Source organism: Phaseolus vulgaris, chromosome 5 (assembly GCF_051622355.1).
Source record: "Phaseolus vulgaris cultivar YP4 chromosome 5, ASM5162235v1, whole genome shotgun sequence".
Taxonomy (NCBI): domain Eukaryota; kingdom Viridiplantae; phylum Streptophyta; class Magnoliopsida; order Fabales; family Fabaceae; genus Phaseolus; species Phaseolus vulgaris.
In genome coordinates, this window is record NC_143502.1 from 34,117,491 (window position 1) to 34,141,894 (window position 24,404).

At 33.2% G+C, this 24,404-nt stretch overlaps 3 protein-coding genes across 4 annotated transcripts; 2 read left to right on the forward strand and 1 right to left on the reverse strand.

The window, feature by feature from the left end:
* Window positions 1-11,480: 11,480 nt before the first annotated feature.
* Window positions 11,481-12,328, forward strand: LOC137834493 (non-specific lipid-transfer protein 13). Its single transcript, XM_068642526.2, has 2 exons — window positions 11,481-11,877; window positions 12,023-12,328. Exons 1-2 carry the CDS (start codon window positions 11,510-11,512, stop codon window positions 12,030-12,032), a joined length of 378 nt encoding a protein of 125 aa, XP_068498627.1. The 5' UTR covers window positions 11,481-11,509; the 3' UTR covers window positions 12,033-12,328.
* A 3,811-nt stretch (window positions 12,329-16,139) lies between these two features.
* LOC137835459 (uncharacterized) lies at window positions 16,140-17,126 on the forward strand. Its single transcript, XM_068643982.2, has 2 exons — window positions 16,140-16,322; window positions 16,430-17,126. Exons 1-2 carry the CDS (start codon window positions 16,242-16,244, stop codon window positions 16,550-16,552), a joined length of 204 nt encoding a protein of 67 aa, XP_068500083.1. The 5' UTR covers window positions 16,140-16,241; the 3' UTR covers window positions 16,553-17,126.
* A 2,910-nt stretch (window positions 17,127-20,036) lies between these two features.
* Window positions 20,037-23,986, reverse strand: LOC137835458 (DTW domain-containing protein). 2 transcript variants are annotated; one of them, XM_068643980.1, is made up of 8 exons: window positions 23,591-23,986; window positions 23,377-23,517; window positions 22,913-23,005; window positions 22,694-22,820; window positions 22,242-22,351; window positions 21,600-21,680; window positions 20,635-20,717; window positions 20,037-20,510 (listed from the first exon to the last, which is right to left on the reverse strand). In XM_068643980.1, the coding sequence occupies exons 1-8, from the start codon at window positions 23,909-23,911 to the stop codon at window positions 20,294-20,296; spliced, it is 1,173 nt and encodes a 390-aa protein (XP_068500081.1). In that variant the 5' UTR covers window positions 23,912-23,986; the 3' UTR covers window positions 20,037-20,293. The 2 variants fall into 2 exon arrangements, with proteins under 2 accessions (XP_068500081.1, XP_068500082.1); XM_068643981.2 differs by having other exon boundaries at window positions 20,037-20,515; window positions 23,591-23,961.
* Between the last annotated feature and the right edge of the window lie 418 nt (window positions 23,987-24,404).

A 24,404-nucleotide genomic window follows, 5' to 3' on the forward strand; every position in this document is an offset into this window, starting at 1 on the left:
TCACTGACTTATCGTAATTCAATTTGTGTCAACAAGTTTATAATCCTATCATCAACCATTAGTGGATGCGCAGCCAAATCTATTTAAACCCTAAAGAAATATCCAGCAACCAAAATACTTTTTGTTTGGATTGGAGATAAACTAGAAAAAAGAATATGAAAAATTGAGTTGTTTAAATTGAGGGAAAATAAAGTAAAAAGTTTGTAGTTTATTTTGGTTGATGTAATAAAATATTTTTTGTATATCAATATATTTTAAAAAAATTGTAAAATTCTTTTAAAAGTAATTAGTAAAATAACTTTTTAAAAATAATTTGATGTAAAAAAAAATTAAAAATACAAATTAGAGTTAAAATCAAAATTGACTATAAAAGAAATTTAACTAAAAAAGTTATATTTCAAACTAAAAATATATTAAAAAATGTTGAGAATATTGAACTTTTATGATAAAATGGATTTTGTGGATTAATTAGGTGCCTAAAATCAAATTAGTTATATAGTGAGATGTGTGGATTATTCTGAGAACTTGTTTCCTAGTTAATTGATATGAAGGTATATCAGAGTTTGTTAATATTATATTTTTATTTACTTCTAAAAGTAAATAAAACATAACCACTCTTTCTTTGGAATCTTTAGAATGTGCAAGTAGAAATTAAGCTTTTTTTTCTTTTGATTTTTGTAAATTGGTTTGATTTTTATTAATTGTGATGTTTATTGCTAAAAAATAAAACTATAAGTAAGAGCATTGTTTCATTATAGTTAAAAAAGTATTTATTAATCAATCAAAATAATAATAAAAAATTATGATAAAACCTTGAAACTTCTTGCAAGTTCACTGGCATGTAAAATTAAAGAACATAAATATTTTCATATTTTAAAAAAGAACATAAAATGTATCTGGAGAGATTGAAATTTTTAACTAAACTTGCATTGATGGGAACTTGAGACACTTGACTTAACACAAGTTATGGTATTTCATTGAGACTAGTGAAAGGGGTGACATGATTTTAAGCATTAGGGAAACTTGGTATTTGAGAACGATGGCAGGGAGATGTGGTTAAAGTTTTCCTTACTTCTATTATCCTTTTCTATATCTCATGTTTTTATATATCCGTGTTGATTTTGAAGGAATTAAAAAAAAAGCTAAAATAAACTTTTTGTGGGATGAGATTTGGAGGGCAGAAAATAGTTTGGGTCTGGGATAGGATACGTGAGTCCAAAGAGAATGGTGGTTTAGGGGTAAGAGACTTAAGAGCATTTAAGAGATTTAGGGGTAGCAAAATAGTATAGAAACAAAGGATAATTTTTTGAGGCGAGGTGTTAACTTGATAAGTAGTTTATGTGGTGAGGAAGAAGAGACTATTAGTCATATCTTTTTTAAGTGTAAGTTTACTTGGAGAGTTTGAGGACTGTGTTTGTCGTGGCTAGGTTGTCTGTCGATGAATCACTTTGATGCTAAGGTACAGTTCATGATGTTTTGTCGTTCTAATAATGTGAATTGTCCGATGTCCAGAGTTTTGGAGGGGGTGTGGATTGCTTTTGTAGGTGAAATATGGAAACATAGAAATAGGAGGGCTTTAAGAATATGAGAGTTGATTATTTAGAAGTCTTTGCAGTGGTACAAAGAAAAACTTAGGCTTGGATTACATGTAAAGAAAAATCTGCAGAGTTCTCTTATTCTGAATGGTGCCTAGAACCATTTGTATGTATAGTGATTTAGATTTAAAGAATTTGTATACCTAACCCCTTGCTTTAGGGTGGAAGAAGCAGTGTGTTTTGCAGGTTTTAGGAGACGTTCATTTGTTATCTAAAGTGAACCTAAGGAGGAGGAGTGACTAATTGTTGGCGGGAGTGCAAGAGGAAAGAGTTAATCTATAAATGGGTTTTTATGCTTTTGAGATTTGGTGGTGAAATCATGTGTGAAGTTTATTGTAAAGGGGTGTCCTAAAAGTCTCGTTAATCTGGTAGTTGTTTATGTTTTTTTATGTTAGATATGTATATCCCCTTCGGCTTATGTTATGTGTATGTTTATTAGTCGTTATGGGTTGTTTGAGACTTTACCCTTGGACTATAGTAGGTTGTTTTCTCTAGATGCTTGGGACAGGTAGGGGGTGTGGTTTTAATTTTTTTTTATTTTTCTGTTTTGTATAAGGGTTGGGTCACCCGTTAAGTGATACATATTTATTTATTTTTTCTTACTGATAACAAAAAATAGAAATAAACTATTGTGTGAAAAGGACAAAAAATTAAATGGGAAGGAGAAAATCTTCTTAAAAACAATACATATTAGAAAACAATTTGATTAAAACTAACTCATATCAATGTTTTGACACACATTTAAAAAATAAAAATCATCAAATAACTTGAATAATAGTTTCGCCAGAGTTATAGATTCTCACTTACATGAACAACACTTAACAATGACCAAATCTAAACACATCAAGTTGTAAATGTAGAAAAACCTTGAGGGCTACAAAACATGGATGAAGTTAAGCAATGAAGATACTTGTTACAACTAAATAAAATATTTAAAAATCATCTTAGCCCTTGAAAAGTAATTGTAATAAAATTATAAAACTATCAAATGTTAAGGCTTAAATGTAACAACCAAGTAATGAAGTTATAAAGAAAAAAGGAAAGTTGAAAATGAGAGGACAACCTTTTAAGAAAAGCAGGAATAACACTTCAGTTGACACAAAATGGAGAAGCAATTCATAGTGAAAAAACAACAAGAGAGAACAATTTGAAGAAAGAAAGGATGTTAAAACTCCATTGTACAACTGTTGTCAAGAATAACATAAAATGGAAGAAATTTATAAAACCAACCTTGAAATCTAATCCTTATGGAATTTTGAAGATGAAGAAACTTATAAAAGTTGTCCTCAAAGCACTTCAGGAATTTGACATTGTCGTGGATGAAACTAAGTTGAGTGAAGTGCTTAAGCAAACTATCAATTCCAACTCCAAATTTTGCAGTCGAGAATGACACACAACAAAATTAACTAGTTAACTACAATCCTTATCTTCAATTAGCTTTTTATACATACCTTTCTCTATCAATACCATATCTTAAATTCACTAATTCACTTTTATATTCTATGTTGTCTTTCACTATATCACTAATCGAAGTAAAATCACTTGTTTAGGTTTAGTGCAATGATCTCTTCCATAGTATCTTTTACTGCAAGCTCACACACCAATTTCCTACCATGTTAAAACTTATAATTGTTGGATTTGGGCTCACTTCCTATGTGGAGGTCCAACCCACAGTGAAATTAGGTTAGGTCTCTTTTGCTTCTCATTCTTTCAATGGATGAGTGAGTGCAGTCAAGGTGCAATAGAGAGAGCAAAGCCATCCAGAAACTCTTGGAGAGAGCCAACAGTGTGCCATCCATAGAGAGTGATATAGAGAGTGAAATAGAGAGTGATAGTGAAACAGAGAAAAGGAGAAAGTTTCGTCAGAAACTTCCGACCACTGCCGCCGATTTGTTCACCGTTGGATCTGGCTGAAACTTTGTCCGCAGGTTCATACTGTGTGTAACTTCAATCTGACCGTTCGGATCTTGCATAAGGTGTTTGAGCAGAGAGAAATTCATCTCACACTGCAGCAGCATTTTTCAGCGTTTCTTTTGAGAACGGGAATTTTCAGATTGCTGCTGCGGTTTCGTCCACCGTTGGATCGGGCTAAACTTTTGTCAGCATGTTCATACCTCGTGGTTCTTCAATTTGACCGTTCGGATTGTTCAAAAGTCACTGGAACAGTGATATATACGCCGTGTACGGTAACTGCATTTTGTGAATTTTTCAGGTTCCTTGTTCTCTGTTTTCATCTCTGTTGTATTGGTATTTGGCTGGTCATTGAGCACAAATTGTGCTGTGATTTGAGTCTCTTATAACCATATTTTTTGATCATAATGGAACCTTGATTGACTGGCTTGTGCCCGTAGTTTTTACTTCTCACATTGAGAAGGTTTTCCACGTTAAAATTCTTGTGTCTTCTTGAAGTGTGTTTTGTGTTGCTGCCATTATTTGCTATTGCTCCTCACAGATTCTTGCAAGTTGGGGAAATTGTTATCCGCTGCATATTGCTCTTGTTGAGATATTATTGTTATTGTATTGAATTTCCCATCAGAGTGTTATCAGAGCTCCTTGGTTGGGGCTATTTGACTGCTTGAATGATGGAGGCAAATACAAATAAGATGGTTTGTTTGAACGACACTAACTATCACTTATGGAAGGGAAAAATGAAGGATCTGTTATTTGTGAAGAAATTGCATCTTCCTGTGTTTGCTACTGAAAAGCCAAAAGACAAGACTGATGAAGAATGGAAGTTTGAGCATCAGCAGATTTGTGGTTTTATTCGTCAGTATGTTGAAGATAATGTTTATAATCACATTGCTAATGAGGAAGATGCAAAATCCTTGTGGAAGAAGATTGAGACTTTGTATGTTTCTAGTACAGGAAACAATAAATTATATTTGTTGAATTCCTTGATGAATTTGAGGTACAAGGAGGGGATTTCTATTTCAGATCACTTAAATGATTTTCAGGGGTTCCGAGATCAATTGTCTCAAATGGGCATCAAATTTGATGATGAAGTGTTGGGACTATGGCTACTGAATACTCTACCAGACTCTTGGGAAACATTTCGGATTTCAATTACAAACTCATCTCCTGATGGTGTTGTCTCCTTGGAAAATGTTAAGAGTAGTGTTCTTAATGAGGAGATGAGAAGGAAGGCTCATGGTACTTCATCTCTTTCCGAGGTACTCTTCACTGAAAATAGGGGGAGAAGTCAGAAAAAGGAACCGAAAGGGAGTAAACAAAGTAGCATAAGTAAGTCCAAGTCCAGATACAAAAATGTGGAGTGCCATTATTGTCACAAAGCAGGGCACATTCAGAGAAACTGTTTTCTTTGGAAAAAGGAGAACAAGGATAAGAAAGGGAAGCAGAAGGAGAAACATCATGACAATGATGATCGTGTTACTACTGTTATTTCTGATGATGATCTTATTATTCTCCGTGACCATGATTCAGTTAATCTTGTATCAGATGAGAACATGTGGATAATTGACAGTGGTGCTACATTGCATGTTACACCAAGGAAGGAGTTCTTCACATCTTACACTTCTGGTGATTTTGGAGTGTTAAAGATGGGTAATGATGGTGTGTCTAAGGTAATTGGTATTGGTGATGTTTGCTTGCAAACCAATATGGGAATGCAGTTGTTGCTTAGAGGAGTCAAACATGCTCCAGATGTCCGCTTTAATTTGCTTTCTGTGCAGATGCTTGATGATAGTGGTTTTGAAAATCACTTTGGTTTAGGAAAGTGGAAACTCTCCAGAGGTAATCTCATCGTGGCCAAAGGGGAGAGAATCAGTAAACTATATTGGACAAAAGCATTGGTTGCTAAAGACAGTGTGAACGCCATGGATATGGACGCTTCTTTGTGGCACCGAAGGCTTAGTCATATCAGTGAGAAGGGGCTAAATTGTTTAGCTAAAAAGGATGTGCTTTCGGGATTGAAGAGTACAGAGTTGGAGAAATGTTCTCATTGTATGGCTGGTAAGCAGACTAGAGTATCCTTCAAGAAGCATCCTCCCTCAAAGAAGTCAGAGTTACTTGAATTGGTGCATTTTGATGTTTGTGGCCCATTGAAGGTAAAGTCATTTACTGGTGCACTTTATTTTGTTACCTTTATTGATGATTGTTCCAGGAAGCTTTGGGTTTATGCTTTGAAGACAAAGGACCAAGTTCTAGAGAAATTCAAAGAATTTCATGTTTTGGTCGAGAGACAGTCAGGCAAGAAGCTGAAATGCATTCATACTGACAATGGTGGTGAGTATTGTGGACCGTTCGATGCTTATTGCAAGCAACACGGTATCAGACATGAAAAGACTCCTCCTAAAACTCCTCAGTTGAGTGGCTTAGCAGAAAGGATAAACAGGACACTGATAGAAAGAGTCAGGTGTATGCTTTCTGAAGCAAAGTTGCCTAAGCACTTTTGGGGTGAGGCATTGTACACTGTAGTGCATGTTATTAATTTAAGTCCTGTAGTTGCTTTGAATGCTGAGGTGCTAGACAAGGTTTGGTTTGGCAAGAATGTCAAGTATGATCATTTGCGAGTCTTCAGTTGTAAAGCATATGTGCATGTTCCTAAGGATGAAAGATCCAAGTTGGACGCGAAGACAAGGCAGTGCATCTTCATTGGTTATGGTCAGGATGAATTTGGCTACAAGTTCTTTGATCCGGTTGAAAAGAAGGCAGTGAGAAGCCGTGATGTGAAGTTCATGGAAGATCAAACCATTGAAGATATTGATAAGACAGAGAAGACAACATCTGAGACAGATAATAGATTGTCTAATGTCGATCCAGTTCTGAGTGATGAACAACATGATGATGTTGATGATCAGCAACTTGGAGATGCTTTTGATGTTCCTATTGATGACACTGAAGAGGAACATGGGATGTCACAAGACGAGGATCTTGGTGATGCTCCTGAACCACCTCAAGTTCAAATTCGGAGGTCTAATAGGCAGAGGGAACCATCTACTAGGTATCCTTCTGATGACTATGTTACCTTGACGGATGAAGGAGAACCGGAGTGTTATCGTGAAGCCATGGAGAGTGAAGAAAAGAAAAAGTGTCTGGATGCAATGCAAGATGAAATGAAGTTCTTGCATGATAATCACACTTTTGACTTGGTGAAATTGCCAAAAGACAAGAAAGCTCTTGAAAACAGGTGGATTTACAAGGTAAAGCAAGAAAGCAATTCCACATCTCCAAGGTATAAAGCCAGATTGGTAGTGAAAGGCTTTAGACAGAGAAAAGGCATTGATTTCAATGAGATTTTATCTCCTGTGGTGAAGATGTCATCCATTAGAATTGTGCTGAGTTTGGCTGCTACTCTTGATTTAGAGGTAGAACAAATGAATGTTAAAACTGCTTTCCTTCATGGTGATTTGGAGGAAGAGATTTACATGAAGCAACCTGATGGTTTTCTTGTTGAAGGCAAGGAAAATCATGTGTGTAGGCTGAGAAAAAGTCTATATGGCTTGAAGCAAGCTCCTCGTCAATGGTACAAGAAGTTTGAGTCTGTTATGTGTGAGCAAGGCTACAAGAAGACTACTTCTGATCATTGTGTGTTTGTTAAAAAATTTGCTAATGATGATTTCATTATCCTGTTGTTGTATGTTGATGACATGCTTATTGTTGGGAAATATATTTCCATGATCAACAGGTTGAAGAAGCAATTGAATGAGTCATTTGCTATGAAAGACATGGGAGCTGCTAAGCAAATTCTTGGTATAAGAATCATGCGTGATAGGCAAGAGAAGAAGCTTTGGTTGTCACAGGAGAACTATGTTAAAAGAGTGCTACAGAGGTTCCAGATGGAAAATGATAAGGTGGTAAGCACTCCTCTTGCTACCCATTTTAAATTGAGTACAAAACAAAGTCCTTCTGATGAATATGAAAAGTCAGATATGCAACGGGTTCCTTATGCATCTGCTGTGGGTAGCTTGATGTGTGCAATGGTGTGTACAAGACCAGATATTGCACATGTTGTTGGTACAGTCAGTAGATTTATGTCTAATCCAGGTAGAGAGCATTGGAATGCTGTGAAATGGATTTTAAGGTATCTTTGTGGTACAACTTGTTTGAGGCTTTGTTTTGGAGGTGATAAGCCTACCCTTGTAGGTTACACTGATTCTGATATGGGTGGAGACATAGACTCTAGAAGGTCTACCTCAGGCTACGTGATTAAATTTGCAGGTGGAGCTGTGGCATGGCAATCCAGATTACAGAAGTGTGTTGCATTGTCCACTACTGAGGCAGAGTTCATTGCCATTACAGAAGCATGCAAGGAGTTGTTGTGGGTGAAGAAACTCCTGCAAGAGCTTAGTTTTGTTCAAGACAAGTACTTGCTATTTTTTGATAGTCAGAGTACAATTTATCTTGGTAAGAATTCAACTTTCTATTCTAGGTCCAAGCATATTGATGTGAGGTATCATTGGATACGCGATGCTTTGGAAGCTGGGTTACTGGAGTTGGCAAAAGTTCATACAGATGATAATTGTGCTGATATGATGACAAAGTCACTACCGAGGAGCAAGTCTGAAACTTGTTGCAAGATTGCCGGTTTGGCAATCATCTCCACATAGTTGTGAGGGGAAGATTTGTTGGATTTGGGCTCACTTCCTACGTGGAGGCCCAACCCACAGTAAAATTAGGTTAGGTCTATTTTGCTTCTCATTCTTTCAATGGATGAGTGAGTACAGTCAAGGTGCAATAGAGAGAGCAAAGAGCCATCTAGAAACTCTTGGAGAGAGCCAACAGTGTGCCATCCATAGAGAGTGATATAGAGAGTGAAATAGAGAGTGATAGTGAAACAGAGAAAAGGAGAAAGTTTTGTCAGAAACTTCCGACCACCGCCGCCGATTTGTTCACCGTTGGATCTAGCTGAAACTTTGTCATCAGGTTCATACTGTGTGTAACTTCAATCTGACCGTTCGGATCTTGCATAAGGTGTTTGAGCAGAGAGAAATTCATCTCACACTGCAGCAGCATTTTTCAGCGTTTCTTTTGAGAACGGGAATTTTCAGATTGCTGCTGCGGTTTCGTCCACCGTTGGATCGGGCTAAACTTTTGTCAGCATGTTCATACCTCGTGGTTCTTCAGTTTGACCGTTCGGATTGTTCAAAAGTCACTGGAACAGTGACATATACGCCGTGTACGGTAACTGCAGTTTGTGAATTTTTCAGGTTCCTTGTTCTCTGTTTTCATCACTGTTGTATTGGTATTTGGCTGGCCATTGAGCACAAATTGTGCTGTGATTTGAGTCTCTTGTAACCATATTTTTTTATCATAGTGGAACCTTGATTGACTGGCTTGTGCCCGTGGTTTTTACTTCTCACATTGAGAAGGTTTTCCACATTAAAATTCTTGTGTCTTCTTGAAGTGTGTTTTGTGTTGCTGCCATTATTTGCTATTGCTCCTCACAGATTCTTGCAAGTTGGGGAAATTGTTATCCGCTGCTGCGTATTGCTCTTGTTGAGATATTATTGTTATTGTATTGAATTTCCCATCAATAATGTCAAACTCATTTCTTCAAAACCCTAAAAAATAAAATAAGAAAACTCAAAATTAATAAAAGACAACTATTTTATTCTCTATTGAGTGACAACGTGTATTTCCTACACGAGACAATTAAACAAAGACTTGTTAGTATTGTGAAGTTTGATTTTAGTCTCACATCATATAATATCGAAAGAGATATATTATTTTCTATGCTAACATTGCCAACATATTATAAAGCTTTTAAACATACCAAATCGAATACTTACTATTGTAGTCATAGATGTAAGTATATACATTGTGTATCAACCTACTTTAAATTCTTGTATTGTTTTTTTCTCTCTCTCATCTATTGTATTGTTTTGTCTTAATAAGACTTGAACACATTTGTGTGTTGAACCACTTTAATTTTTTTTTGTGGTTTCTTTTCTCTCTCATCTCCTATAGCAAGATCTAAACAAAAAAATTAAAAGTAAAAAGACTAAAAAAAAGTTTATTTTAGGACTTTCTTCTCTAGAATACAAAGCTATTTTAGTGAAAACAAACTCAACTTGCAATTGTGTAGACTTCACACGTGGATAAAACCGTAACCACATGAGTCACAACTCCTCTAATTGAATTCTTCCACAACGTTCAAGGTGCACCCTAATCCTATTGTCCCCCGAGCTCTTTCTTTTGCATCAACAACTCTTATCTTTTATTTTGTTTCACCTAAAACTATTTTCGTTTACACCTATGACCCTAAAGAACGTGGTCGTTTACCTCAACATAAAACGTCGCTATTTGTGAATTTCCCAATTTAAAATTTATAACATATTGGCAACAAATATAATTTGACTATTCAATATCAAACTCATGTCAACACGGTACGTAATAAAAAGTTAAAACAGTAAGAATCTTAAAAAAAATACTAAAAAAGGTAAATATTTGTTCAGTATTCAATTTAAAAAGAAAACACAAATACGTCAAGAATACGAAACTTATTTAATTATTCTTTATGTAACTAAAATTTTAGGTGAGTTTGTCTTCAAGACTTGTTATCAAGATCAACACAGACTTTAAAATAAAAAAGAATGTTTAATTTGAGATTTACAACGAAAATTGAACTCACCTGAGTCTATTTTTTTTTTCTGCTGGACCAATTTTTATCTGTAACAATTTTACCTTTATCTTGACCAAGTAATGATGAATATGATGTATTTTACAGTGTCTAGCTCCATCTAAACCTGTGTCTCATCAATGATTAAATTTTAATTTTAATTCCATGCTAATGCTAAATGCTATAGAAAATTAGGCTATGGTTGTAGAACCTACAGATTAATTAGAGAATAAATTTTGTTGTCTGTATTCATGAATCTTGTTCATTTATAAATAATATGTACCTGATATTCTTTAGCATATTGCAGTTCCGTATGTAATGTAATGTAATGTGTTAAAGGAAAGTTATTAGTTGGATCAACTAACTTGAATATCATAATACCAAACTAATCTTTAGGGTATCAAGTTATCGGATTAGTTTCTTTGACCTGAACCACTTCATCATCTCATCATAAATTCCTTATCAACTTCACCAATGCAATATGACCCTTCATTTTATATAGTTCAAATATAATAAATAAACTATTTTTTAACACAAATATTATTTGTTTTTGTGGTGAGAAATTGTTCTGAAGTTATCGCATGTAGTGCACCGACCATCACCAGCATATCCACATCACTGTAGTGTACAACCCATATAATGCAGTTGTTAAGAGGTTACTGTCACATGATCTTTTAGCCTTTATACAAAGCTGATAGTGAAAGACCAAAATATATATATAAAAATATTGGTGAGTGAAGATCCAAAAAATCTTTGTTTTCTTAAATTCTATGAACCTACTTGCGTTCAATTATTCACACTTCAAGTAGAATCATTAACAAGGATTGTGAAACAATAGGACATGACTTGGGTTGGGTGTGAATGTTAAATAACTCGATGTTAAGTGTTTATAACTTTATATACTTTTAAATCTAAATCAATCTTGTAAAAATATAAAGTTTATATTTAATTTTAGATCTGTTAAAATACAGTTTAGATGAGTTTTGCTTCTGTTGGTGGAAAGTGTACAGTTCAACCGTTTTGAAGATTTTAAGGAACATAAATGTGGCATGTCTGATTTCAGTGAATTTTTAGGGGTGACAAATGTGTTTCCAAAATCAAAACTAGCTTATTCTTTGGGAATGCATAGTGTTATCATAATAGAATCCATCAATTATATTAGTTTAAAATTCAAATTATGTACAATTCAGTGATACAGTGGGAGTTGAATAGGTGAAGGAGTTTTACAACCAAAATGGTGTTTTGCTGAAATTCTGTGATATAACAGCAGCTCAACAGCGGGTCTAGTTATTATAAATTAATAAAAAACATGTAAACATTAACCTCGTCCTGCACAATGGCTATGGCTCACATCCTAGTACTTGCACTATCTCTGGTTTCTGCATCACACATGGGTAAGGCAGAAGAAGTTGTGGCCCCACCTTTCTTTGTTTGTAGACCTGTATTTGAATACTTTCCCTATTGCATGGAATTCCTTGTGGGGGATCCAAATTTCAGCATGCCCTCAAGAAGATGCTGCCAACATGTGGTGGAGCTTAACAGATTAGCCCTTCATGGGATTGGCCCCAGGACCATTTGTTGGTGCATTGAGGTCATGGTTAAGGGAATGACACCACCATTAGTGCCCTCCAAGATCCAAGATCTTCCTCTTATGTGCAACATCACCCTCAGCTTTCCCATCTCTGATAGCATGGACTGTTCCAAGTAAGCAAGTCCAAACCAAAAACCTTTGAAAAAATGTTCAAATTTTCTTTACTCTATTAATCTTATTATGTTGTCTCAAGTGAAAAGGAAAGTGTCCAATTATGTTGTTCCATTGACTGAATGGTGGAGATTCCATTTTTGGCAGGGTGAGTTAGGATATCCTAAGATGATGTGCAATAATAATAATAATGAAGGAAGGCTCCAAGGTGGACAAATGAAGGAGGCACATGTATGAGTTAATAAACATTAATCAATGGTCTTTGAAGATATTATTAGAGACCTTAGAATAGAAAGTTAAATGATGATGTTGCAGCATATATGTCTTATCACCCAAATAGCTCAAGAAAGATACAGATATTCCTTGCAACATGTAGCAAAGGATAATAAAGCAAACTAAACTCAAAAATCAAAAAAGGATTCATTTCCCTCCCTCAAAATATAAATAAAAAAAGAGTTTGGAAAAAAAATTTGAAGAGTTTTGTGCTTATCCTTAGACTACATCACTTTCAATTATTTGTATAAACTCAAATCAACTTATTTAAAATGGATTGAATCTCACGTACCTTAATATTTTTAAGAAAACATTTTTTATGACAAACTTTATTTTCTTTGAATATATCTTTTATCAAAAAAATTTCCGTCGTTAATTATTATTATATTCATGAATATTAAAAAATATCTAGCACTGAAGAATGCTAAGCCACACACAAAAGCAGAAAGAAACAAAATATTACTCCAGCAGTTATGCGTGGTTGGCTTCAACAGTGCCACCAACGTGTCCACTGTTGATTCATCCATTACTAAAAATATCAACGTCTTTCAGCGCTGCAACACCACTAAATACTTCTATTTATTTTACCATATTACCCTCCCTTTCCACAACTAACCTAATTTTTCTACCCTTAATACGTTACTCACCTCATCTCTCTCTTCTTACTTTATTTAATACGCTGAATTACAATTAAACTTTGAAATTTTAAAATATGACGTATTGATATTTTCCACTTCTGATTAATGAATTTCCGGTGAAACAAAATAATAAGGTTGAAAATGTCAATTTTTTCATTTTTTATTTACAATTTTTTTTATCAAATCTCTAGTGCTGATGAAAAAATGAATTACATGTTTGTTTCCTCTATAAAGATAAATTGATTGGATAAACGAGGTGCACATTTTTTGAAAAAACTGATTTTTGTTGTTTTCAAAGAATAAAAGTAATAATTGTAGTTTTTTTCTAAATGTTCTCATTTTACAATGTACCATTATTATTATTATTTTAATTTCGCTTCAATTAATAAGAAATTGATATTATTTTAATATATATATATAATATATATATATAATATATATATATATTATATATATATTATATATATATATATATATATATATATAACCAAGGTTTGGAGTAGGTAAAAGTAAATTGAGAAATAATAACTCTACTACTATCAAGTTTATAAACATTTCAAATTCTATATTAATCGTAATTGGATTGTTGAATTTGATATCACAATTACTTTCTCCACTTTTAAATAAGAGGACTTTAAACAATTCTATAAATATTTTAAAAAAATCAATTCTTCAAAGAATATCAAAAGACTATATTTTTCTCTCTCTCAAGAGCGTGTATTTATTATTTGTAAACTAAAATATAAATAAAATAAATATAAACATATCGTATACAATATTCAAGTGTTTTTTTAAAAGAATGTCCTTATAAATTTTTTATTATATCTCTTATCAAGTTAGCTACCAAACTAAATTTAAGTCTTTTTTTTAGTTTCTCAATATCATAAGTTCTAATACTTGAATAATCATCAGTGAAATCAAGATACCTCTATTAATGTGAGTGTTATATTTATCATTGTCCCCGTAGGTATCCCAACAATACTCATAAAAGATTATTTAAACCACTAATTTGTAATCAAACCTTATATGTAATAATATATACATTTATATAAGTAACCATACATTTTATACATCATATCATTAATTAAACATTGAACACGTGTATTAAAAAAAATCACCAACCCCCTCTTCCACCACACACGTGCATGCATGGGCACACAAACACACGCACGAGTACACATGTACACGTACATTCACACATGCACACACATGTACATACGCGTGCACGCCCATCCGTATGCATGCATAAAAGTACTTGCATGCACGCTTGCTCGCGCAATCACATACCCACCCACCCACCATGCACACATCCACTCACGCTTACACACACCCACACACATATGCACATGCGCACACACACTCACACATAAATTAATTACACACTTCAAAATCAAAGAAGTTTCCTTGGTCTTACTTGAATGAAAATTGTCCCAACATCACTCAAATTTCATTTCAAATCTCATTTAAGCGTATAATTTTATTTGAGAGTATAATTTCAAAAATTATTGTGAGAACAACATTATAAAAATTGTCAAATTTTTTCTTGAGCGGACAATTGCCTTTAAGAAAAACTTCACAAATTTTTTCAAAGGAGCTAAAAGAATTTCAATTTTTTCAAAAAAAAACAACTATAATACTTATTCAAAAAATATATTTCCATCTAACCATTTCAACTTAATTTGATCAAACAAAACTTATCTATACTAAAACTCAATATATATTTACATCTAACATATATCAAAACTTTTTAAACTAAAATTCAAACTCAAACCAACCAATTGTATCAACTACTTGCACAACTATTTCAGCTACAAATAATTTAAAATATAAATCAATATTTTCCAATAACCTTTACAATATCAAAATCATAGCTAATATAACAATAATATAAAAAATACATATTTTTGCATTTTCATATATAAGTTTAACAATTTTCATAAAGAAATAACATCTCTACATAAAATAGATTATTGTGACAAAGTTACATCCAAAACTTTGAATCTTCTACCACAAGGTACTATCACAAATAAAATTAGATTTTCTTCCCTTTTCAAATATTATTTAATCAAACTTAAACTCACAACTTCACCTCTCTTATACTCTTATATGAAAATTAAATTATATATAAAATTCTTCAATCAACTATCTAATCATACCATCATATTCTTACTAACAAATATTTATCTTTCTTAAAAAATCTATAAATATTTATCTTTCTTAAAAAATCTATAAGATGCTATCTTAAACCTACAATCCTTCTTATAAAACAAACTCGATAAAAAAATGAAAAACTTATTTAAACAAGTTTTGATTAGACAAAAGTGTTTTATTTTATACTAGAATCAGATATGTGAATAGATAAACAACACACATATACTATAGTAGAATCGTAAAAATTATGATGTTCGAATATTAAAGTTATGTTAAAATAAAAATATTTCATCATACAGAATCCTGAACACTTCCAACTCCTACTATGTAGAATGTGGACAACTACTATTTGATTCTATTTAAGTTAGAGTTTCTTTCCATTATGTTTTATAGCTTCTTTTCAGTTTTTTTAATATATATTTTTTCCATCTATAACTATTATAGTAAATTTTATTACCGTGATTTAAAAATATTATTAAGAGTTAAATAAAAAAATAATTTTCATATACTAAATGAGAAGTTTTTTAATTATTAGTAGCATAAACACATATAGTATGATGCATATTAAAAAGATAAATGATTTTGTAAAGAAAAAATAAAAAAGTTATACATTTATTTATTTTTAATTAAAAGGTCACACGATTAATTTTAAATACAAAAATTGTGCTGTGTGAATTGTGTAAAAATCTTGATGCATTCAAATTAATTACAATTAAAGACGAGGTTAACGTGATGCATCTCTTTTTAAAGAAGTGACGTACAAAATAAACACAAGACACATATTTAAAACAACACAAATAAAAATTAATTTGAAAAAATCACTTCTTTGACGAGCACAAAACTTCAATTATTTTATTAAAAAGCTATTTGAAAACAACCAGGGAAAAAAACAAAGCTAAAAAAGTGGACTAGTTCTCCAAAAAAAAAATGTGAAACACGGTTTTCCAAGTTGAAAACTTGGAGGAACTAAACGAAAAGTAAAGAAAAACAGAAGATGTAGGAAGAAGAAAGGGCAAATACGTAATTTCGGAGAAAGAAAAACAAAAAACGAGAACAAGGTATATTTGCCGCATAATAACAATAAACAATATTATTATTAGAAATTATAAATAGAAATAAAAATAATAATAAAAATAATTCTAATTATTACCACCACAAGCATCTTGGAGACTTTCCCTATATATATGCCGTCAAATCCTCTTCAAAAATACCAAAAATCCATTTTTTCTTTATCTTTCTGCAGTCACCATTTTCCCTAAATTCCCATCTAGATTCTTCTTCCCCTTCCACCACCCACACTCTCCATGAAGAAATCCGGCATCCTCGCCGCCTCCGTCGCTGCCGCCTCCGCCACCGCCGCCTCCCTGTCCTCCTCCTCACATCAGGTTTCCAAAACGTTTCGCCGCAGCCCAAAATGAGATTAGATTATTATTTTCTGAATAAAAGTACTTTTCTGCGTTTGGTGTCTGAACCTGATTTTTTTTTTTTGCAGGATGATAGGAGAACCCGCGAGAACGCTTCCGCGCAGAGTTCATCATCTTCTTCCACGGAGAAATTTGCTCCCAGATTTGATGGCTTGCGTTTCATTGAAACCCTCGTAACTGCTCATAGATGAGGATATAGGTTTTCAATTTCTCGTTCAATTGGGCCTCTTTGCTTCTTCCTCGTCCCTTTCCTTCGTCAGCTATGCCCTTTAGTGAACAATTCATCTGTGAGAAAAAAAAATTAACTTCTTTTTTCTTCTTTTTCTCTTTTAGGAGCATTAGAGAGAAAAATTTTGTAATGTTACGGAATTATTATTATACCTCGTTGTCCTCTCTGGAAAATGAAAAAAGTTAAAGCTTTTAGGTTTTTTTTATTCCCAATTTTTAAATAATGTGGTGGCCTCTTGCAAGCCACAAGAGAAATTTGTCCAAGTATTTACCAGTGTTATTGGTTTAATCTATTATCATTATAGAAGAAAAAATCCAATTGGGTGTGCATTTTTTCTTTCGTTTTTGTTTAGCTCCGTTTTGATGAAGGAAATAAACAATCGAAGATGGGTGAAGGAGGAATCGTGTTGCTTTAATTTGCAAAGCAACGAATCGGAGATATTGGTGTGTGGTTAATTGGATTTTTACGAGTTATCGTTTTATCATGTTCAACATATGGAAATTTGTCCCCAAGTTAATGTAAGATTTGTTTGGAAATTTTCTGGAGTGTACTCTTCTCTTTGATGTGATGGGTGAATGATGTTATCCCTGGTGGGGGTGTATGGAATATTCTTTCAGAAATGAATATATAATATCTTGCAATTTGTGGGTAAAAGACATACAACAATTTATGGTATTTTACTACTTCATCACCGCTCGTGTAGGGCAAAGCAGCTATAGTGTCTGTCAAAATTTCTGAATGTCACAGTCATGATGAAACCAATGCCCAGTTTCTTCTGAATCTCTGATCTTTTGTATCATGTTGTCATGAGAAATTATGACAAAACTAAAACAGAGGGAGTAAAAATATATAAATAATTCCTTTAGAGGTAAAGCAAGCATTTTGTTGATTAATTCCAACGCAACTTTCAAAATGTGAATTCTCTCTCCACTACCAAAAAGCATGGTTTGAATTCTTGAACAACCCAAGGAAGAGGATACAGCATTTGTCACTACGCTAGGCCTTAGAGCAAGTGCACAACTTGACCTTATCGAATGCAGTGTCTGTGTCTTTGTGTGTGGATTCAGATCATATCTCCACAAACATAGGTACACGAAGCCACCCACTATTATTCTTTTCATCTTTTCATTTTCTTTCGGTTTCCAACTTTCCTCTTTACCCTCTGCTATCTACACCTTTAATAATCATTCACTGCAACACATTATTCATTCCATAATTTTCAAAATGCATATAATATCTTAGATTTTGATTGAACAATTATGTTCATTATTATTTTGTATTAACCATAATAGAAGGGAAGCAAATCATGGTCCCACTTCTTAATTGTAGCTCCTTTAAAGGTAAATGTTAAAGATTGCAAATTTTTTCCAAAGGACATAAACAATATATTCAATTATAAAACTATATTAGAAACAATAAGTGCCTCTTCAAGGAACGAATGATTAGTTTAGAAAATTCAGAAATCAACTATGAATATTTATGTTTTAATGATATATGCTTCAACACATAGACAACTCTCTCAGCCTTAAATTAGGTTTAAAAGTACAAGTAAAGTTTTAAATTTATTAGTAAATTTCATTTATGGTATACAATCTCTGACCGTCAGAACCGAAAAGTTTGAACGTGGCAACCCCAATTGAACGGGGATCAACACGAAGCAATAGCCATCAGTAGCTCTCAATAATTCGTTTCTTCTTCTTGTTATTCTTTACAACTATTTCGTGTTCTTCGGTCAATCCTTTGCTTATTTATTTGTTTCTTGAGCTTAGTCAATGATTGAATGAATTGTACCTGCCACTTTTTTTGTTTATCCCTATCTATGGGAGACAGTTTAAAATTGTGCTTTGGTCCTCAAGTTAAGGGAAAGATGATAAACATCAAACTGAGATGAATATTTTACACACCAATGTTCTTAGTGCAAACCCCACTCTTTCAATTTGCTCACTTGGAGTGCTGTATGTGCATCAGCAGCTTTTGGATCATCATTATTAACCTTAAAAAGGTTGCTGTTAATCTGATATTATATTGTATTTGTTAATTCAATAATTGTCTCTAGGTTCCTTCTGCATTATTAGTGTTTATAACGTGGTACTACAATTTATTTTAGTATGTGTCAATAATCTATTTCAATAATTATTTTCTTTATACAATTATCCGTTTATTATATAAAAAAGTATTATTGATACTGTTTTACAATTATATTAGAGTTTTAAAGATAAAAATCAATCTCATATTTGAGAACAAAAATATATTTAAGTCAACTTTTAGTGTTAAAACTTAAAATAAAAACAGAAGTTTCATTGTGTGTCTAGAAGGCTCACATCAAACCAAACCTTGACCGGGCTATAGTAGAAATGTTATTGTTCTCATTCAGCCATTCGACACTTCTCTTGGACTCCCCTTTAATAATACAGGCATGCGTTGCTCCTAAGCTGTTCAAACTTTAAACCAAAGTATATGCTCATTCTTGTTTCAAACCTTTGACTCTTTTCTTTACTCACAATTTGAGAAGAACCTCATTCTTTTTTTCTTAACAGAACTGGTTTTCCATAGTTGACTGTTCTTAAGAATCAATTAGATTCCAGGCATGTTTTACATTATTATCAAGCGAATCAGAGGAAACCATATGAATGATTAAGCTTTTTTTTTAAAATACAAAGAAAAATAATACTTGGGGGAAAGAGAAAATAATAGAATTTCTCTATAACCAAAATCAAATAAATCATTTCTTTCTGTGCAGAGATTACCTTTGATCTCTCCAACAAATCCTTTTCTATGCATAGGGCTAAAAGTTGAATCTCAATATGTTCAAAGAATCTATCTATCTACTAACTATGCAGCCTTTGTTGGCACTTCAATTACTTTATTTCTTGTTCATCGGAGAAATCTATTTTAAAAAATTAATACTTGAAAATATGCAATTTAGTGGTGAAAATTAAAAAAAAGTTGCGAGTTTTGGGTCTGCCAATTACTGCACCAGATATTATTTGAAACCCGAAATAAATATTTTATTAAATTTCTATTTTCTTTATAGACAGCATATCATAGATTAATGCACTTAAGATTTGACCATTCCCAAAAAAATCCAGAATCAATATTGTTATTTTTATCACTGGTATAGAAAGTCAATAAACTCTCTCGTAGAGTCAACCTTAGACTATGTTTACGATTGATGGAATAGGAAGATGGAATAAAATGGAACAAAACAGAATAAAAACATTTGTTCCATTGATTGTTAAGATTGAATCCAACAAAAATTCCAATTCCAACAAATTTCTTTGGCATTGGGAAGAAAGAGAAATGAAATAAATAAAAAAAGTAGAAAGGAATAACCCCATTAGTTTACATTATGCTTTATTCTCATTTCACAAAACCAAACAGTGGAACATAACACCGTTATGATCCATTACCCTCCATCCGATCCAACAATAGTCTTAAGGCAATGATAGATTCAAACCATGGACACTACATTTCTATTTTTTCAACCAAAAAAAGGTACATTTCCATCCAAATGTTTTTAAATGGAATGACTGAAATTTAAGACTTGAAACCTTTCTCAGTGAAGTTGGAAATTGTTGACTACATAACTAAAAGCCATAATTTCCCATTGAGCTTATATGTACAGTGTTGAGAATATTCTAATTTCCAAAAATGGCAACATGCTTACTGCATACGTTGTCAGAACAATATTGGTTAGATGTCTCTATCGGATGTTGGTTTGCCTCACTTTTCTTGTTATGGACCTTCCCATGCGAACCCGTCTCTTTGTGAGAGCATCTAATAGGACTGTTAAAGCATGTTCTACTGCTTCTTCCTGTTTATCCAATTCAATGGAGCTAAACTGTGGAAGAAGTTGAAGCTCTGAGAGCAGGCCAGCAGCAGCTGCTGCTGTGCATGTACGATCCCAAGATGGTTGTGGTCTGCCCTTGAAACACAAGGGATGAACATAAGTTACATTAAACAAAGCATAGGGTCGATAAAAAAGAGAGCAAGAACATATTTTGCAACATAGTTGTCTAATCTTAATTTCATTTCCTTACTCACCTAAGTTTATGCATAGCAGAAGCACCAGGGTTTAGGGATATACAAGGAAGGTCCTCATCCCCCCAAACTAACTTTGCTTTATCCTGTTGGAAACAAAATTTCAAGCAAAGTTACAAACTAGAATAGAAAAATTATAGATGTTGCTTTAAGACAAATTTAAAAACTTATTTTCGATGATCCATTTGAGTCATCATAAAATACGACAGACTATTCTTCTTGATTGTTCCACATCGTTGTCTACCCAAGAAAAAATATATTAACTCTGGTGCATTGGCGCCTCATTCATGTTTCTATCTTTAAGGTTACATCTCAGATAAAAATCTCTTAATAGACAGCATCGGTATATTGAATCTATAAGAGAAACTCATCCTTCAGTGAAATTCCATATTATGATTAATTGCAGTATAGTTTGCCACATGGACATTATCATCCTAAGGTGAAAAGGCATAATAATACAAAGTATTACATAATATTATGTACATCTCTGGCCTAATCACATATCAAAAAGAAAGGGGGCATCATAATATTGTAGCTCTAGAGGTGATCTTTTCCTGGCATAAGAAATTCTAATGATACAATTGCTGTATTCTGCTCATCAAAAAGGACAAGTATCTGATCAGAAACAGGTAGCTTGTGTCAGCACTGTTGGATTAAGTTGAAGTTTTCCATTTTCTTCCACCTTTAACAACTTGAACTTGTAACAGAGGAACATTTTAAATAGTTTACTATATTTACTTTCTTAGCATCACATGCGCCTAGCGCCAATAGGACAGAGAGGATACCAGAAGCACTATGTATAAGAAGAGGACTAGAAGTCCAGAAAATTAGAGCGTTCCATCATATAATGAGATTTTATCCTGTCTTAGCACCCAACAATTACGAGCAGATTAATTTGTACATTTCTACTAGAATCAAACTATGAAAAGATACAAATAAAGAAAAGGAAGAAAACCATCCAGAAGTACCTGAAGGCGCCTAAACATTGCTGCTGAATTGCTCCATGTCCCATCAATCAAAATAAAATGCTGGGTTGTTTCTACTTTCAACTGTTTCATAGTCAAAAGAAAATGATTATCCAATTGCACTAAATATAAAACAGGAAACCTATATTAAAATGTTATAAGCAGCATTATGATATTTATTTTACATGTGGCATTGATTTGCACAAAATAAAAAAGACATTCTCTTTAGAGCTAAAGGTCACTTGTAATTTATAAGTTGTCACTTCAGTGTCATAATCCATTTAAAATTTGTAACTTTACCCACACCTAGAGATATGATTCAGAGCTTAAAACCTCAAAATAATTAATTAGTCAGGCTCTCAAATTCCAGAAAACTTCAATTGTTAAGTAATACACTTTGGACTCTACTTATCCAAGGTAGGAGAATATTCAATAAAAATACCTTTTTGTTTCCAATAACATTGGTGAACTGAACCAGTATTAAACAAATTAAGATTAAATAACAAAACAAGGAAAGTAGTGGACCAGAATTAAAAAGTGCATATTGCTTTATATTCGAATGCCTAATCTTCAGCATAGACAAAGTCATTAGCATTAATTGTTAATCAACAAGGTATATCAATCATTATAATGCTTAAAGAAAACCTCTGACGGTGCAACTTCATCACTTGTAACTGGTTCCTGATCAAACACATTTTGAACTGACTTTAGAACTGCACTCTTGTTGGGATAAAGGCAACACACCTTACTTTTTCCTGAAATAAGAACAGTCCACAGCCAAAGCAACTGAGTACAAAATGAGCAGCAGGTTCAAATATTAAAAGACACACAGCATACACATTAACATAACAACAGTATTAACTTAAATCATGAACCGGTATTTAAAATGATACCAGGCAACCAGTTAAAAATTACTACCATCAGAAGATGCTGTTTGAAATGAAGAAATGCAACCATTTGTCCCTAACGAAATCTGGTATAAAGTATTATATTTCCTAAATTATTGTAGAAACATAGATCCTAGAGTATGAAGCAAAATCAGACTATACCAATCAACAACAACTACATTCACTGTCAATTTACATAAACTGAGAGACCTGCCACTTTAAAGGAATTCCACATGATTTCCTCGTGTTCAGGAATGCCATAAAGGCACAAAGACGCTGCATCAACCCCAAACACCTGCCACAAAATCTTTCCAGTGTTGTTTTGTCTCAAGAAATCCTACATTTGACGGCCAAAATGTATATGCATTATGAGAAACAGATAAAACCCCAAAATGAACAACTTTCAAGTAATACAAGTAACATCTAAACCTTGGGATGCATATACAGCCAAAATCTTATTCCCGGGAAGAGCGAGCAGGATGTGACTTCTGAACACATACAATCCTCCATGGGAAGCCAGCACTACAAAATTTGAAAACCAAAAATTAAAAAGCAAAACATATTCACCATCATCCAGCAAATACATCTACCTGAAACTTAAGTCATTTTAAGAAGAATAAATCTCCATTATAGTCAATAAATAGTGGGAACTACCATGGTAGTTCTTGAAACTAGAAAAAATGACAAATAAATTCCTGAATTTAAGATCATTGTCATTCTCACCTCTGATATGAACAGCTTAGTATCATTTTTACTCCTTCAATTGTATTATGACTTACTATCATTATAGTTCATCCATATCGAGCTAATGACAGGGACTAATGTGAAAAACAGATTTCAATGTCAGAAATTTGCTTGATATTTTTCTACATTCCATTTAAGAATGAACAAACCTTCTGACAAAGGTAACCCCTGCTACCTAGAATGCGACAAGCTATCTGTCTGGCCGAATAAAATTGAAGCTTCTTCTCCGAATCAGCCAAAGCCTGATACGTGGCACGGTGTTTCTTATCTTCTTGTATTCTAAAACTCCCCTGAGCATCCGAAAACCCAATTATTAAAAACCGAAACTTGAGAGCACATAAACACGATGATGGGTCCCCGTACCTGTAACTTTCCACCATTGCCGCCAAAACTCATGTGGGCATCCAAGTCTTGTTCAAGCCCCTTCAAATCGTGGACGATTTGGGCCACCATGGTGGGGAGTGGGGAGGTGGTGCCCCAACCCTGCCATTCCTGCAAAGAGACCACCCCTTCTTCCTGGGCCATATTTGTGTTAGAGAGTGATGAATGACGACGAAGGTAACCGTAATGGCGTGCGAGTAGGACGCGGGTTTTGTTCCAAAACCAAAATGGTAATGGAACAGAACAATGAAATTGGAAGAGAGGCTTTGTCGAAAGAAGCGTTGACACCATGTTTATGTCCATTCCTATGTGTAGGATTTGTTACCTCTGCACTATCCAAATAGCCCAAGATTACCTATGAGTGTGGCCCATATCAAACAGTAACATCCTCAATACTCATATTAAAGTATAGTGCTTTCTATTCTTTCCTTCAATAAATCTCTTTTGTATAAATTAAAAAAATAATAAAATCACAACAGAGTTTGTTTTATAAATTAATTTATGTATAAACTAATTTTAATTTTGAATAAAATATATTTTTCTTTTTTTTATTACAGAGAATTTTATCAAAAACATACCTTTTTGAAAATTATAAGTGTTGTTTTTTTCTTTTATGATGTTGTAAACAACGATTACAACATTGGTATTTAATTTCATATTTAATGAATTTACGTACATGTTTATTAGTAAGAAAAGAGGGTTACTAAGAAAAGTCAGAGAAAATGAAAAACTTAGAATTTTGGATGAGAGTTAGTATAAATTTTATTTTATACCTTTTATTTTGTAAATATTATTT

Coding starts and splice junctions, on each gene's coding strand:
- LOC137834493 (XM_068642526.2), top strand. CDS start 11,510: ATGGCTATGGCTCACATCCTAGTACTTGCACTATCTCTGGTTTCTGCA.
- LOC137835459 (XM_068643982.2), top strand. CDS start 16,242: ATGAAGAAATCCGGCATCCTCGCCGCCTCCGTCGCTGCCGCCTCCGCC. Junction 16,323..16,429: donor TGTCCTCCTCCTCACATCAG/GTTTCCAAAACG, acceptor TTTTTTTTGCAG/GATGATAGGAGAACCCGCGA.
- LOC137835458 (XM_068643980.1), bottom strand. CDS start 23,911: ATGGACATAAACATGGTGTCAACGCTTCTTTCGACAAAGCCTCTCTTC. Junction 22,352..22,693: donor GAATTCCTTTAAAGTGGCAG/GTCTCTCAGTTT, acceptor TTCTTATTTCAG/GAAAAAGTAAGGTGTGTTGC. Junction 20,718..21,599: donor CAATGTTTAGGCGCCTTCAG/GTACTTCTGGAT, acceptor TGTTTCCAACAG/GATAAAGCAAAGTTAGTTTG.